The 14341-nt window shown below is 37.8% G+C and overlaps 1 protein-coding gene across 3 annotated transcripts in view; it reads right to left on the bottom strand.

Annotated features, from left to right (window-relative positions):
* LOC109374140 (adhesion G protein-coupled receptor B3) overlaps positions 1-14217 on the bottom strand; it is a 409286-nt gene extending 395069 nt beyond the window's left edge. For 2 of the 3 annotated variants that reach the window (XM_019628473.1, XM_019628475.1), the window contains exons 1-3: positions 13550-14217; positions 11937-12105; positions 10055-10826 (exon numbers count right to left, since the gene is read on the bottom strand). In XM_019628473.1, the coding sequence (XP_019484018.1) occupies positions 10055-10811 (757 nt within the window). In that variant the 5' untranslated portion in view covers positions 10812-10826; positions 11937-12105; positions 13550-14217. The remainder of the gene's footprint in view (positions 1-10054; positions 10827-11936; positions 12106-13549) is intronic. The other variant, XM_019628474.1, reaches the window with a different exon arrangement.
* Between the last annotated feature and the right edge of the window lie 124 nt (positions 14218-14341).

The following is a 14341-nucleotide window of genomic DNA, read 5'->3' as shown; positions in this document are numbered from 1 at the left end:
CAGAAGCTGTCTTTCTATAGAAGGGACCTGACCTCACTCTTCTCCCACCCTTAAGAGTATTTCTCAAGGTACCATAACTGAAAAATTAAGACATGCTATTTCTCCAAAGCACATATTTCCCTAGAAAATGATAATGAGATGAAAATCCAAGACAGATCTTGCTAAATCATCATAGTAAATCTAGACAGACTGTGAGCTTGAAACGTATTACTCTAAATTTAATGAGCTTAGGCTGAAAATCAATAGTTTGTTGAGATCTACATCACATTTGTTTAAATAATTTATACCAAATAGAACAAAAATCTAATGAATGAAAGCTTTAATTTGTAAAGATTAGTCTGTATTATGTAGTATTGCAAAATATATTCTGATAAGTATCCTGGTTGGATACATTTTTTTTTAATGATTATATCTATCAAACAGTCCTTAAATGACTGTGCCTCTTTTACATTATATAGATGGTATTAAATATAAGTTCCAAGAAGAATTATGTGCAGCTGAAATAATGATCCCATCATATGTTTGCAGCTTGGGATTCCATTAATCAGGTAACATTTAAACTAGATAATGCTCAAAGTCCCTTAGAAATCTGAAAATTTGTGATTCAGATTCAAGTGCTTATGAAACAGAGTAAAAAAACCCATGGCTCTGACATTCTCTAGTTTTTCATTTGAACAAATTTGTATTAAAATTGTTAGAGAAAGGAAAACCATGGTCTTTAGGGTAAGCTATATAATTCACACATTTCAACGAAGTAACTACTACACACTTTACAGTTATTGCCCAAATAAAACAATATTTGCAACAGAGTTGTGAAAACTAGAAAGTACTTTCTCAAAGTTCGGTTTATTATATTCTTTTAATTTATAAAATGCTTATTAAAACACTTTACTTCTTAGGAGTCATATGTAGATGAAGCTTCTCTTTAAAACGTGTTTATTGGAGAATAAATTATCACTGTTTACATATGTTAGTGTAGAAATTATGTTTTTTTTTATTCTCGACATTTTAAAATTACCTTAAAAGGAAGGAGCACCAGTAGAAATGTCATGAAATACTGTATAATACTCAGTATGGATTACTTAGGAAAGCAAATAGTTCCGTGACATTTCTATCACCTTACTATATTTATTGCTAAAAAGTAATTTCACTAAGGTAATGTTCTCTGGTTGACTCTACAACTGTTTTTGTTTGTTTGTTTGTTTTTGTTTCTTTAATATTTTTTTATTAAAATACAGCTAACATACAATATCATATTAGTTTCAGGTGTACATCATAGTTATTCAACAATACCCACCTAGCTATAGTGTTATTATCACATTGATTTTATTCACTACGCTAAAGAAGTGATCACCATGATAAATCCAGCAACCATTTGACCCTATACCATTCTATCACAAATCATTGATCTTTTCCACCCTTTTGAAATTTTTCAATTAGAGTTGACATTCAATATTATTTTATATTAGATTCAAGTATACAGCATAGTGGTTAAACATTTATATAATTCAGGAAGTGACCCACCTAATTAGTACCACCTGGAACTATACATAGTTATTACCATATTATTCCCTATACTTTACAGTCCCATGATATTTTGTAACTATCAATTTGTATTTCTTAATACCATCACCTTCTTCACACTGCCCCTAACTCCATTCCCATCTATCATTCTGATACATCTAATACCTATGTGGCACCACACATAGCTATTACAATATTATTGACAATATTCCATATGCTCTACCCTACATCCCCGTGACTACTATGTAACAACCAATTTATACTTCTTAATCCCTTCCCATTTTCACCCATCCCTAACCCTGCCTCCCATCTTAAAGAAGTCCCTCTAAGATTCCTTGTAATACTGATTTGGTGGTGATGAATCCCTTTAGCTTTTTCTTATCTGGGAAGCTCTTTATCTGTCCTTCAATTCATAGATTTGATCCAATGATGTAGAAGATAAGGTAGCAAAAAACACCCAACCAGAACAGCACAAAGAAAAAAGAATCCAAAAAATTGAGGAGAGTAAGGGGCCTGTGGAACAAATCAAGCATATCAACCTTCACATTATAGGGGTACCAGAAGGAGAAGAGAGAGAGCAAGGACTTGAAAACCTATTTGAGGGCCGGCCAAGTGGTGTGTTGGTTAAGAGCTGGCTTGGGAGGCCAGAGGGCCCCGGTTTGGAACCCACATATTGAGGGCCAGTGACACTGCCCTCTACAGCTAAGATGCTGAACAACAGCTCAACCTGGAGCTGGGCTGCCATGAGTCACTGACGACGACTGTAGGCTGCAGCCCCTGTGGCAGTGGGTTGCCATGGGCTACTGTGTGCAGCCAGCAGCCAGTGTAAGCAGCCAGCAGCCAGCGTTAGCAGCCGTCCAGAAGCCGGCGACTGATCTGCCTTGCCCAGGAAGAGCGCAATGATGGTGCCAACTTGGGCCAGTGAAGCAACGTCCTCCACAACTAGATTGAAGAACAAAAGGATAGCAACTTGTCTGTTCTCCTTCCCCCAATTCCCCAGCACTGTCCCCATTCCCCAATTCCCCAATAAAAAATTTTTAAAACAAAAAACAAAAAGAAAACCTATTTGAAGAAATAATGACAGAAAACTTCCTTAACCTGGTGAAGGAACTAGACATTCAAGCCCAGGAAGTGCAAAGAGTTCCAAACAAGATGAATCCAAAGAGGCCAACACCAAGACACATCATAATTAAAATGCCAAAGGTTAAATACAAAGGAAGAATCCTAAAAGCAGCAAGAGAAAAGCAGTTAGTTACCTTAAAGTAGCCCCCATAAGACTATCAGCTGATTTCTCAACAGAAACTTTGTAGGCCAGAAGAGATTGGCAGGAATAATCAAAGTGGTGAAAAACAAGAACGTACAGCCAAGATTTCTCCTCCCAGCAAAGCTATCTACAAGTGTTTTAATGCTTCGTCTCATGTCTAACTCCATTTAAGATGCATTCTAAATACAATACCTTGGTTTACGAGCATAATTTGCTCCAGAAAAACTCTTCATATTACAAGACATCGCTCGTTTACCACATTAAAATGTATCAGAAATGTTTGCTTGTCTTGCAGAACACTTGCAAACCAAGTTACTCAAAATCCAAGGTTTTACTGTATTGTAGTTTGGTTCCATCAGTGTTTTAATGTGTTTTCCATGCATATATTTGCTCTATTTTTCCCAAACAACTCCCAGTCCCCAAAGAAACTTATTTAAAAAAAATAATTTGAGAATATAACGTCCAGAATTAAGTGAGCAGGTAAATTATTTCATTTAACATGGTAGAAACCAAAGAGTAACCATTTTACTTTCATATTTTATAATGTGTTCCAAGAATAATAAAATGTGTGATAGGGGTTGGTTATGGGGGAAATGCAACTCAGCAAATATACCAGATTACAAAACAGACTCTTATTCTCTTAATTTTGAAAGAAACAGCTCCATGCTCGTGTATTTACTATGCATTTGCTAGTTATTGCACCTTCTGTGCAACTTAGAAATACATTACAAATATGTAGCTAGGTCATTCTTTGCAAGTAAACAAAATTCCTAAATGACGGCTAAGAGATAAATGAACAGACAGCATTTACTATTTTATGAAGCCTTATAGATGGCATTTTATAATTTTAAGAAAATTCAGAATGTTCAAAAGAACAGTAACACAATTTTTTGTTTTCTTTTAAATATCTGAATACGTGAGCCTTTGAGGGAACTTTGGAGCTCACTTGTCTCTAATAACTGATGACAAGTCAGTGAAAAAAAATCCCCCAAAGTCCTACTTTTTTCCAGTTTAACATCAACTAGTATTTTTAGATAATTCCTTTTCAAAATAGATCTCAAAACATGACTTAATTTTGCACAATGAAGCAAAAACTAAAATACTTGGAAACTGTTTAATTTAAATGGCTTTGCAGGCTCTCGCAATGATAGCCAAAGGACAGCTTCCCAGCATGACTCACACACCACTAGCTTGATCTGTTTGATGTATTAGTCATACCGCCATCAACACAAAGGTACTGAGATGCTACCTTTTTTTATTAATTTAATACAAAATAAATATACTTTCAAATGCTTAATTTTTTTTGTTAAATGCCCTAAATTCCTAAACATGTTCAAATAACTAAATGACAAGCTACTTCATTATTTATTATCAATTCTCTATCATTTATAGCCAGAAGAATAAAAAAGAGGTTTAAAAACTGAATCAAGGACTTAACATAACTTGAGCAATGGACTAAGTGTCTCACATGTGCAATCTCATTTAATACAACAGTCTGCTTCAGTAGATTGATGAATCAAGCTCAGTCACCTGTCAGAGATATTACTAGGTGGCGAAGTCACTTCAGGGACCCAAATGCATCTTATACCAAAACATACCTTTCATTTCAAAGAAGTGACACACTTAGAAAAACTGAATACCTTTCTGATTTTTATTAGTTAATTGAATTGGGAAATGATTTCCAGAGGGCTAACGGAAACTACAATGTTCCAAGCTATTAACTTTATTGTTTATTTTAATACATGATGTCATTTCCTGTTCCCCTGTACCCTAAGAAGTATTACTAACCTAGTCTGAAAAGGGGAATGTAGCAATACAGAATAGCGCAGTTATAATGTGGAAGAGCACATTCAAACTCAGCCCTGTCTGGTTAGGATTTAAAACCCAGCACACAATATTTTGAAAGAGTAAGAAAAGCTTATTTTTGAATGAGCACTGATTTCAGATCCAAGGACCAGAAGACTTATAGGTAATGTATTCCAGACTGATTTTAAAGAATACTATATTTTATAAAACTATCCGATGCATAAAATTGCTTCCATCATAAAAGTATTCAATAACATATTGCTTTATTAAGAAATGAAGTAAATAAAGGGTTGTATAAAGCTGGATCTGACGTAAAATGAAATTCCCATCTCAGTTTTGGAAGAAAACTAACCTGTAGATCATTTATCTACAGCTCTCATAAAAGCCCACCAAAATGTACATCTTAGCACATGTGTGCATGCATGGCACACACACGTACACACATAAACGCCCATGTTAATATTTTAACTTATTGTCTACAAAAATATGTTGCCATGTAATACAGTTTTGTTTCATTCAATACTATACATATGAGCTACTTCCTAAATTGTTGCACAAAATTCTAAAATGCCAAACATAAAAATTATGGCATTATGGCATAATTTGACCAGGCTTACAATTTTACTAATGTTCTATTACTGTACTTATAGATCATAACCAGAAGGGAATAACAGAAGCACTGAACTTGACATGCAAATACTCTTTTCCTCTTTCTTGGGATTTGCAAGTATTTGTCTTCAAACTGTAGAAGAGAGTATTTGAGAAATATTACTGTAGAAGTAATGATAGAGCCAGGAGAGAGAAATGTACAGAGAAATGAAGATGGTTATACAGATAGAAACTGGCAAATTTTCTTACCACATTTTTTTAGACAGTTTTGTATAGGAAGTTATATTGATCATTAAGCTCTTAAAATGAATATATATGAAATTAAGACTATTTCTCAACTCCATTTTTCTTGTTCTTTTTAAATGCTATTAAATACTACCTTGAGATCAGGAACTGGTATAAATAATAGATTAATGGAATTGGAAATAGGTAAATAGTAACCATATTCCCCTAAAAAAAAACAAAGAAGAAATAAAAAGTGGCTGCTTTCCCAATGATGTATTTTTATTCTTTTTATGGTAATCACATTATTGTTATCTTCCCTACTAAGAACTTTGTTTTGTTCATTTAACACTTATTTCAACTAATATTTACCAAAGCTCAGTTAAGACTGTCCAAGACAATTTGAAGACCCAGTCTTTGAACTTGAAGAATTCCCTAGTGGAAGCAGATGTAAATATAAATAGAAAATACACTGTAATATGAGAAATACTAGAATGGAAGTACAGTACAAGCACGTACAAAGGGCTGTGGGATCCCGCTAAAGGGCAGGACACTGTCAAGCTCTGTGTTTTCAAGGAACAGACTCAGTATTAACGGTCCACATTCTGATAGAGTGTGGGATCATGGCAGTCATTTACAAAGGAATATCCAAGGAAGGTAAAAGGTGGCTGAAACAGTAATGCGGGTAAAAAGAGCAAAACTAGAAAGAAATGGGAACACAAACTGAGAGAGACACAAATTGCTCTAGATGACAAATATGTGCCTAAAACTGCAAACACACACATAAACGGGCTAGATTTTAAACAGGCACATAGTGAGAATTCCCGAGTGGTAGAATAACAAGGATTAGCAGCAGCACAGTGGAAAGACAAATGAGTGTGTGTGTTCACATTTCCTGGAATCTATACAGGGATCCCAATTTCCATTCACATAAGTAGCGCCATTGATGTAAGTAGGAAACAAAGGTTCCATTAAGGCTTATTATGTGATTTAGATAGCCTGGTGTGTAATTTTTCTGCCAAAACGGATTTAATTACTTATTTTAAGTGAAGTAGTAAGAAATAAGATCTTATATCACCTCTCATATTTTAGCTATGTAGTCCAGAATCTTCTCTGAGAAAAGAATCCTAGAAAACACAGTAAAGACCTCATGAATAAATGCCAATATATCCCCAAGTTGACATCTGAAAACCAGGTAAACATCATTGACTTTCCTTTAAAATAAATTTAAAAAGTTATAGATACCATATATAGTTTCTTTAAATAACTGCCCTGAAATAAGACATCATCATTTATAATAGGCTTCATTTTGCTGATTTACTTGGTTTTCACAATTTCACATGAAAATTGGGGAATGACAACTAAGTTTCTATAATCGCATGCCACCCTTGTGTATATCAAATATGATCTTAAAGAAGATATTTAAATGTACTAAAATTTAACACTGTAATGAAGCATCAGTCCAACAATTTACTTTTATGACATATTCCAGATAACATTTGTAATTGTTGGTGCTATCACTACAAAACAGTGATAGTTTTCTTCTTGCTGTTCTCTGGCTATGAAATTCTTCAGTACATGAATGTATTAGTAACAAATGTTTTAGTAGAACTCTTATCTCAAAATCAACATCCCTTCCTGGGAGCCTACAGTTTCGTCAAATACTAATTAAATATGATTTTATAATTCCAATGGCTACATTAAAAATATTCAGCATTTGGTATAGCTCTGCCATCACCATCACACAAAAAAAATGTGGAATTGGATCTACTGCATGTAATACTCTTCTGTCAAATCGGTGCCACTCCTATGATGTAATAAATGTGGAAAATATTTCTATTCGAGGCTTTTTGAGTAAGTATTTATTCCAGTGAATAAAATGGGAGTCGTAAAATGTGGAGAGTAATGTCTTTATTCCCTTGATACCTTAGAGGATAGTTTGACTATTTTTACATAGAAAATAGAAACCACATAGTAATATAAAATATAAGTAGAATTTTTAAAACCTCATTTTAAAAGCTGGGTTTACGTGTTACCATATAAAGTGAGAACATTCTGTAAGGATATTAGATATGAGTAGCACAGCTATATGTAATTATTAAACTCAAGCCATGTGAATATTACATGGTAGTTTATTTGAAATTGTATTAAATAATTTGTTCATGAGATTTTTGTATATCATTTATGTAAAATATTTAAGATTTAATATACTTTGAATAAATTTAACTAAATTAAGAATCTGCAGATTTTCACATTCCTTTCCTACAGTGCAGCACAGCCAAAAAAGTCTTTTTTGAATGAGTTAAGGAGTGCTGTATGTATTTTATAAGAATTACTTACAAATGCATTGGCTACAATTATATCATCAGGAATTACTTACCCTTCCTTATCTCCCTAACTCAGAATAAACAATTAAAGAGCACAAATTCAGAATATAGGCTGTGCAATTTTACTAATACAGCATATACTCCTCCCCTATTATGTAAACTTTTCCTAGTTCAGTTCTATTAACATGTTAACGATTTTCATATAATCTTTTATTTGTCTATGGAGGTATTCCTTCCTCATTTTGCCAGCTAATTAGCCAAAAGATGTGTACATTCCCCACGATTTATACATTTAATGTCTACAATCACCCATTTTTTAATCACTTACAAAACAAATGGCTACCTAGTCCAAATTCTAGAAATCCCAGCACTATCTTAATCCACATCTCATGATCATCATCAGCAAAATCTTTGAAAACCGTGTTTATTGTGCACACTTTACTTTTGTCACTTGCTACCATTCACAAAAAAAAAAAAGATCGTGAAACTGGAGTCACTTTCAACTGTCATCACCAGTCAACATGATGGTAAAATAAATAGATTGAAGGAAACTATTGAAAAAACACATTTTATAAATTTTATTAAAATAAAACAAACAAAACGAGTTTCTGATGTTAATAGTCTTATTAGCCAGCTTGTAACATCACATTTTCTGTGTGTACTGGAACTTCTTATTCTAGGGGACACTAATTAGTTTTAAATGGTGTTAAATACCATCCCTGCAGTTGCAAGTGCTTCTCTGGGATTTTTACTAGAGAAAAGAACTCCTGTAATTTAAAACCACTTTGTTTTCTTCAGTCACAGCTGTTAGGGAAACAATGACCTGTAGGAATCTTAAAGGTTTTTCACCCCTCTCTCACTGCCATTAGTCGGCGTTTATTTTCTAACACATCTTTTCCCCTTGTACCGCTGCTCCTCCAAATTCCCATCCCCCAAATTGCTTTCAGCCGAGAAAACGCATTTAGCTAGTTAAGCCCTCCTCTCTTTCCCTCCCCCTTTACAAAGCCTTGGCTCCCCTTAAAGAAAATTCTCCAACAACGTGTCAATTTTATATTGGCTACAAAGACAACTTCTGTTGGGGGAGGGGGAGGAAAGCGGGACTGGAGCTTGGCTGTCCCTTTCCACAGACAGGGATCTTTGTGGCGATCAGAAAACATTTCCTGCATTAAAAATCAACACTCTCCCTGCTTGCAGGGTTGGGGAGCAAGAACGAATGTGTATCAGCCATGTCCTCCAACGAATGGAACACGTCCATTAACCTTCCAAACAGGAAACTAATTTTCTCAAAATATGTCAGCTTTCTTGCATTATTCAACATAATCCAAGATCTCAAAGGCTCTGGTAGCTCCCCCACTGGGGAATGGGTGAACGCTATAAATCAATCACTCCTGTACTTTCTTTTTCCTCCGCATTTCCGTTGCATGTTTTTTCCATCTAGCTCATCTTTGACGATTCCCCCCACACACACACACCTCTCTCGTGCATTATCAACAGGGGACCAAGAAGAGCACAAATCACGCACGAGGGATATCAGGTCTTACAGAATCAACCTGCATTTTAATTCCGCCCTCCTCCCCTACCCGCACGTGACTTCACAGCTGGAGACCTCTGAGTTTGCGCTTCCAGTGGGGTTTTCTTGACCCGCCAAAGAGCAAGCACGAGGTATTCATCGTGCAAAGCATCTTAACATCCCTCACCTGTGGGAGGGAGGGGCACCCTTGGCTTCCTGTATCAGGAGGTCATTTGGTCCAAAGAGGCTTGCTATTGCGTTTATGTCACTGTGTAGTCGTGCTACCCCAAACCTAGAAAGGGACGTCGTGTTTGAGAGCGTGGGGCGCAGAAGAAAGGAAGGCGACTTTTTACAGGGCTGGAGCAAAAGGGAGACGTCTACTAATTCATTTCACAGGTGTCATGTGTGAGAGTTTGTGTAAGAAAGAAAGGAGGAGGGAGGGAGAGTGAAGGTCTCCCCGAGGAGCTGCAGCCTAATAAAGCTCCCCAAACTCCAGTGCAAACTGTCTCCACGTATCTGCATCTCTTGTCTCCTGAATATTCCACCCGCACTTCCGGGGTTATGTTGCTGAGAACTATGCCATCCTCACTGCCCTGCCCATCTCTCAAATCTTGAAACCTAAAACTAGCCTAAGAGTCCTTTATCAGTGAAGATCACAAGTCAAATGAATCCAAAAATGCTCGAGTTAAAGGAGAAACAATTACGCCCATGTGTTGAAACAGCACGTTTTAACTCCATCCCCAGGCGCCCCCCTCACCTCCCTGTATCTCCCCGTGTCTGCGGGACACTTACCTTCTTTGGGCGGTCGCTTGGCCTCTCTGGTAAGATTGCAGACCTGGGTGGTTTGCAGTTCCTGGGTCAGGCATCCCTCGGTCTGCTCATTCAGGGGTAACACCACGTTATTTAACATGACCAGCGATTGGTCGTCGATTCCCCACTCTCCCAAATGCTGAGGGCAGGTGCATTTTGTATACATGATCCCACATGCTTCTGTTCTCCCATTTTCTGATTTTAAGCAGCTCTCCAACCAAGTGCATAATACATGGCAACCAAACTGGCTTGGGCTCACCTTGTTCAATACCAAAAACTCAAAAAAAGATTTCTGGTCTTCTTCCCCTTTTTTCTGTAATCCTGGGAAGTCGGTTGGAAATACCCGACGTATCTGAACAAAATTTTTATCATATTGTAGAAAAACAAAAGCATTCTTGGAGTCACAGAGTTGCATTATAGAATGATTCTTTCTTAAAAGATCCTTTATTTTTTCATGAGAAAAATGATCAAACTGATAAGCCAGGAGGGAAAAGTTAGAGCAGCTAAGGTCCTTTTTGGAAAATTTCAGGTAAATGCTATATTTGGTTGGATCTGGATTTTCCAGCGTCCAAGTGCAGTTTGTAAAGTTTTTGGGAAACATTTCACTTACAGAATACGATCCATAAATGACTCCCTTCACCAAAGTTGAACACCAGAAGTCTTGGGCAGCATTAAATCCAAACATAACCAGGAGATAGGTGGAAAATATATAAATCAGCAGGTTACGAACAGCCTTCATCCTATGTCATTGGGCCTGTAAAAATGGCAATGAAAGTAAAACGCAAGTAGGAGTCTATGTGCATTGAAAAAAGAAACTCCTCCAATATTACAGCCAGCTGTTTTCAAGATTTCAGTTTAAAAAAAAAAGGAAAAAAAAACCTTTTTAAAAGAAGGGCAGGTAATTTTTATTTTATAACGCCAGGAAATTATCTGTTGCTGTGTGAACAGCGCCCTCAAGTGGCCATCACAATGGCCAAATTCTCTACATTCAATTTAAAAATATTTCATTGATTAATAGGAATATTCTAATAGATCTACCAGTATTTCCACCAAGTGCACTCTAATTCTATTGAAAGGAGAGAGGAAATATGACTTTTTAAAAAGATCATAGCCTGGATGTTAATTTTTGAAATGTTTTTAAGTACCCTATACAACCTTTTCTTTCCCTCAGTTTTCTGCCTTGCAGTAAACATCATGACACAAAATCTAATCCGATAATCTCTGAACAGCTGTCATCACATTATGTCTTTCTCTTAAATGTGAAAGTAATTACGATAAATGATAGCCACAATTCTAAAAGCGCAAACGATTTGCTGCAGATGAAACATATTCTCCTAAATGTCTCTACTTGTCTTTGCAGGGGCCACGCTGTAAACTGATGAGAAATTCCTGTGCAGAAACACCAGCATTCATGCAGGTTAACAAAATTTTAAAACCATCACCTGAGAAAGGGAATAGGTGGGCATATACACAGGGAAGACTTGTTCGACATCACCACTGAGAACCAGAATTTAGGCAGTCATTTCAATGAGACATGCCCTCTTGGGATACATAAAGTGGATCATTGTATTAGTATCTGTATCCAAAGGCGATGCCAGTGGGAAAAAAAAAATACCCCAGGACCACATTAACTGAGCTGGCTTCAGCCTTTTAATTTGTCTATTAAATTAGGGCTTTTTTATCTAGAGTTATCTACAGTAATTTAAGATTTACACATGCTAAATAAAGACATTAGTATTTTCTTTCCTAGCAGCTTTCAATTATTGAACTGCTTTCTTTCCAACCACAGCTCCAAAGCTCCTCTTCTTTATATATTTTTTTTAACTTGGCCTTGCATAATAAAGTAATCCTTGGTTATATTTACCTCTGTAAGTTGTTATCCAAAAATAGCTTGAATTTTTCTCAGCTTTAGCCTTTAAGAAGTTATTTCTTAGAATAAATGACACTGCTTTTTTTTTGTTTAGCCTTTGAGCTGAGAAAAGTGATGCCAAGTTAATTTTAAAAGTCTTTAGGCTGCAGTCTCTTCCACTATTCTGTAAACAGAGACAAATATACAGACATAGAGTTAAGAGTTTTCATGTCTTAGCCTGGGTCCTCTCCGAACCAAAGGATAAAAGCCTCTTCCTTCCCATTGCATAACACACACCAACGCATGCACACAAAATCCAGCGACCGAAGTCCCTGAAGACAGATCTGCATTTTCCAGATCGTAATTCAAATTCTATGTCCTGAGGTAGGCAAAACCAGCCCCAACTCTACATCTCTATATAGCAGCAGTTTAAAATAACATCAGAACTGCTGGGACTATCCAAACGGTTCTTCCTGTTTCAAGCATACAGCTCAATGAATAATGCATTTTGTTCTTGAGAAAATAAAGCCCATGAACATTTAAAGGTTAAAAAAAAATAGAAAAAAAGTTGTAGGAAATTCTGGAAATAATTTTCTTTTCCTTTTTTTTTTTTTCTGTAGCACTTTGCAGGCAACGCAGGTCTGCGCAGTGTGCTTCAGGATAGAGTGTAGGCGATGAGAGCCAATGTGACAATGTGTCTAAATTAGGAATTCCACCCATGAAAGGGGGCTTCATTTTCTAACCGCTAACTCAAAAAAGAGGTTGTATTTCTTTTCCTAATGAAAGCCGGTACTTTTGTTTCCATTTATTTGACAGTGCATGCCTGCATTGCTGTGCTCATCAAGGACTAGAAAGAGTGAGGAAATAGCTCTGATTTCACTTTCAAGCCTGCTCAAGAGTCCCCTCAATATAATGCTCTTTATTTTCATCATGAAGCCTTGGTGTATGGAGTCTTGTTTTATTCTAAATAACCAGAAATGAATCATGGTACACTGTCGCCACCCCCCCACCCNCCCACCCCCGACTGCAGGGGCAGTTCAAACAATTGTATTTCCCTCTTTAAGAAAGAAAGAATGGGGAAAAGGGTGTCTACGGGCTGGCCACCTAGGTCTCAAGGATGGTGAATGTTTGTATGTATGTATGTATGTATGTATGTATGTATGTATGTATTCATTTGTCTCCTGCTGAGAAGCAAACAGACGTCTAGTTGAGCTATTCTCAAAACTGATTTTCTGGGTGACACTTTAGTTTAGTCGAACATAGACGGCGCCATCACTCCACTGAATTTTTTTTTTCCCCCAGTAGAAGACCCACGGCTTTCCCTTAACTTCCTTTTTAACCTAAAAGGTTCCCCTCGTAAAAATTATCCCAGTCACACACACCGTCAGATTTTCTAGGTCTCCCTGCCTATTCCTTCCGACCCAGCTCATCGCCTGAAAACCAGACTTCTCTAACTTTTCAACTGCGGCGTTTAAGTGAATGCAGACAGGCGGGTTTGCTCGCAGCCCTTGCATCTGCCAGCAACAGCCTTCCCTCTCCTTGTCCTCTCTCCGCAAACATCGAGCTGAAAAGCTCCTCGGTGGCGACCCCTGGCAGAGGGAAGGTGACCCCTGGACCCCCTTCCTTACCTTCCACTCCGAAAGCTCAGGGAGGCTCTTGCTCTAAGACACCAGCACAGGCACGCGTCCCAGCAACAGTGACGGAGAGACTCCCCTTCGGTCCCAATCACCGTTGCCCATTTTCCCCGGCTCAGCTTCAAAAATCAGGGTTTATTAAAAAAAAAAAAAAACACACACACATATGAGAAGCAAAAGATGGGGGGAATCAATGATGGGGAGGCGTGGGAGAAAAAAGCACCCAGGACCCCGGAGTCTGACGCCGTATCCAAGTGAATCCAACCTCCAACCGAGGGCGTGGGGGTGGGGGGAGCGAGTCCCCCGAAGAGAGACTCTAAGGAAACAACAGAAAAAAAATGCAAATGGCTTAAGAGCAAGGATTTGTTTGATCAGATCTACCCCCTTCAACAAACCGATTAGCCAAGAAGCAAAGAAAGCGCTGAGACGAGAAGTGACCGGCGGCGGCAGCGGCTGCGGCTGCTAAGGCAGATTTGTTGGGGCGGTGGGTTTATTACAGGAGTATTCGTGGTCGGATCGGAAGGCTCAAGCTTTTGCTTTTTCCTCTTTCCGCTTTCCTCCCTCCTCCTCCCCCCCCCACCCCCCGCAGGTACTGATGGACGGACGGCGACTAAGGAGAAGGGGGGGGAAAAAATCCTTGGCTGGTGATGTCGGAAAGCTGTTTGAATGCCCAGAGAGGAGGGAGGCGCGAGAGGGAGCGAGATAGTAAAGCTCTGTCTCGGGTGTGCGCGCCGGCGCGCGGCGCTCGCGCTCCCTGGGGCGCGCGCCAGGGAGAGGGGGGGCGCG

The sequence above is a fragment of the Hipposideros armiger genome, unplaced genomic scaffold (assembly GCF_001890085.2).
Source record: "Hipposideros armiger isolate ML-2016 unplaced genomic scaffold, ASM189008v1 scaffold_795, whole genome shotgun sequence".
NCBI lineage: Eukaryota > Metazoa > Chordata > Mammalia > Chiroptera > Hipposideridae > Hipposideros > Hipposideros armiger.
This window is presented reverse-complemented; position numbering and strand designations above follow the sequence as displayed.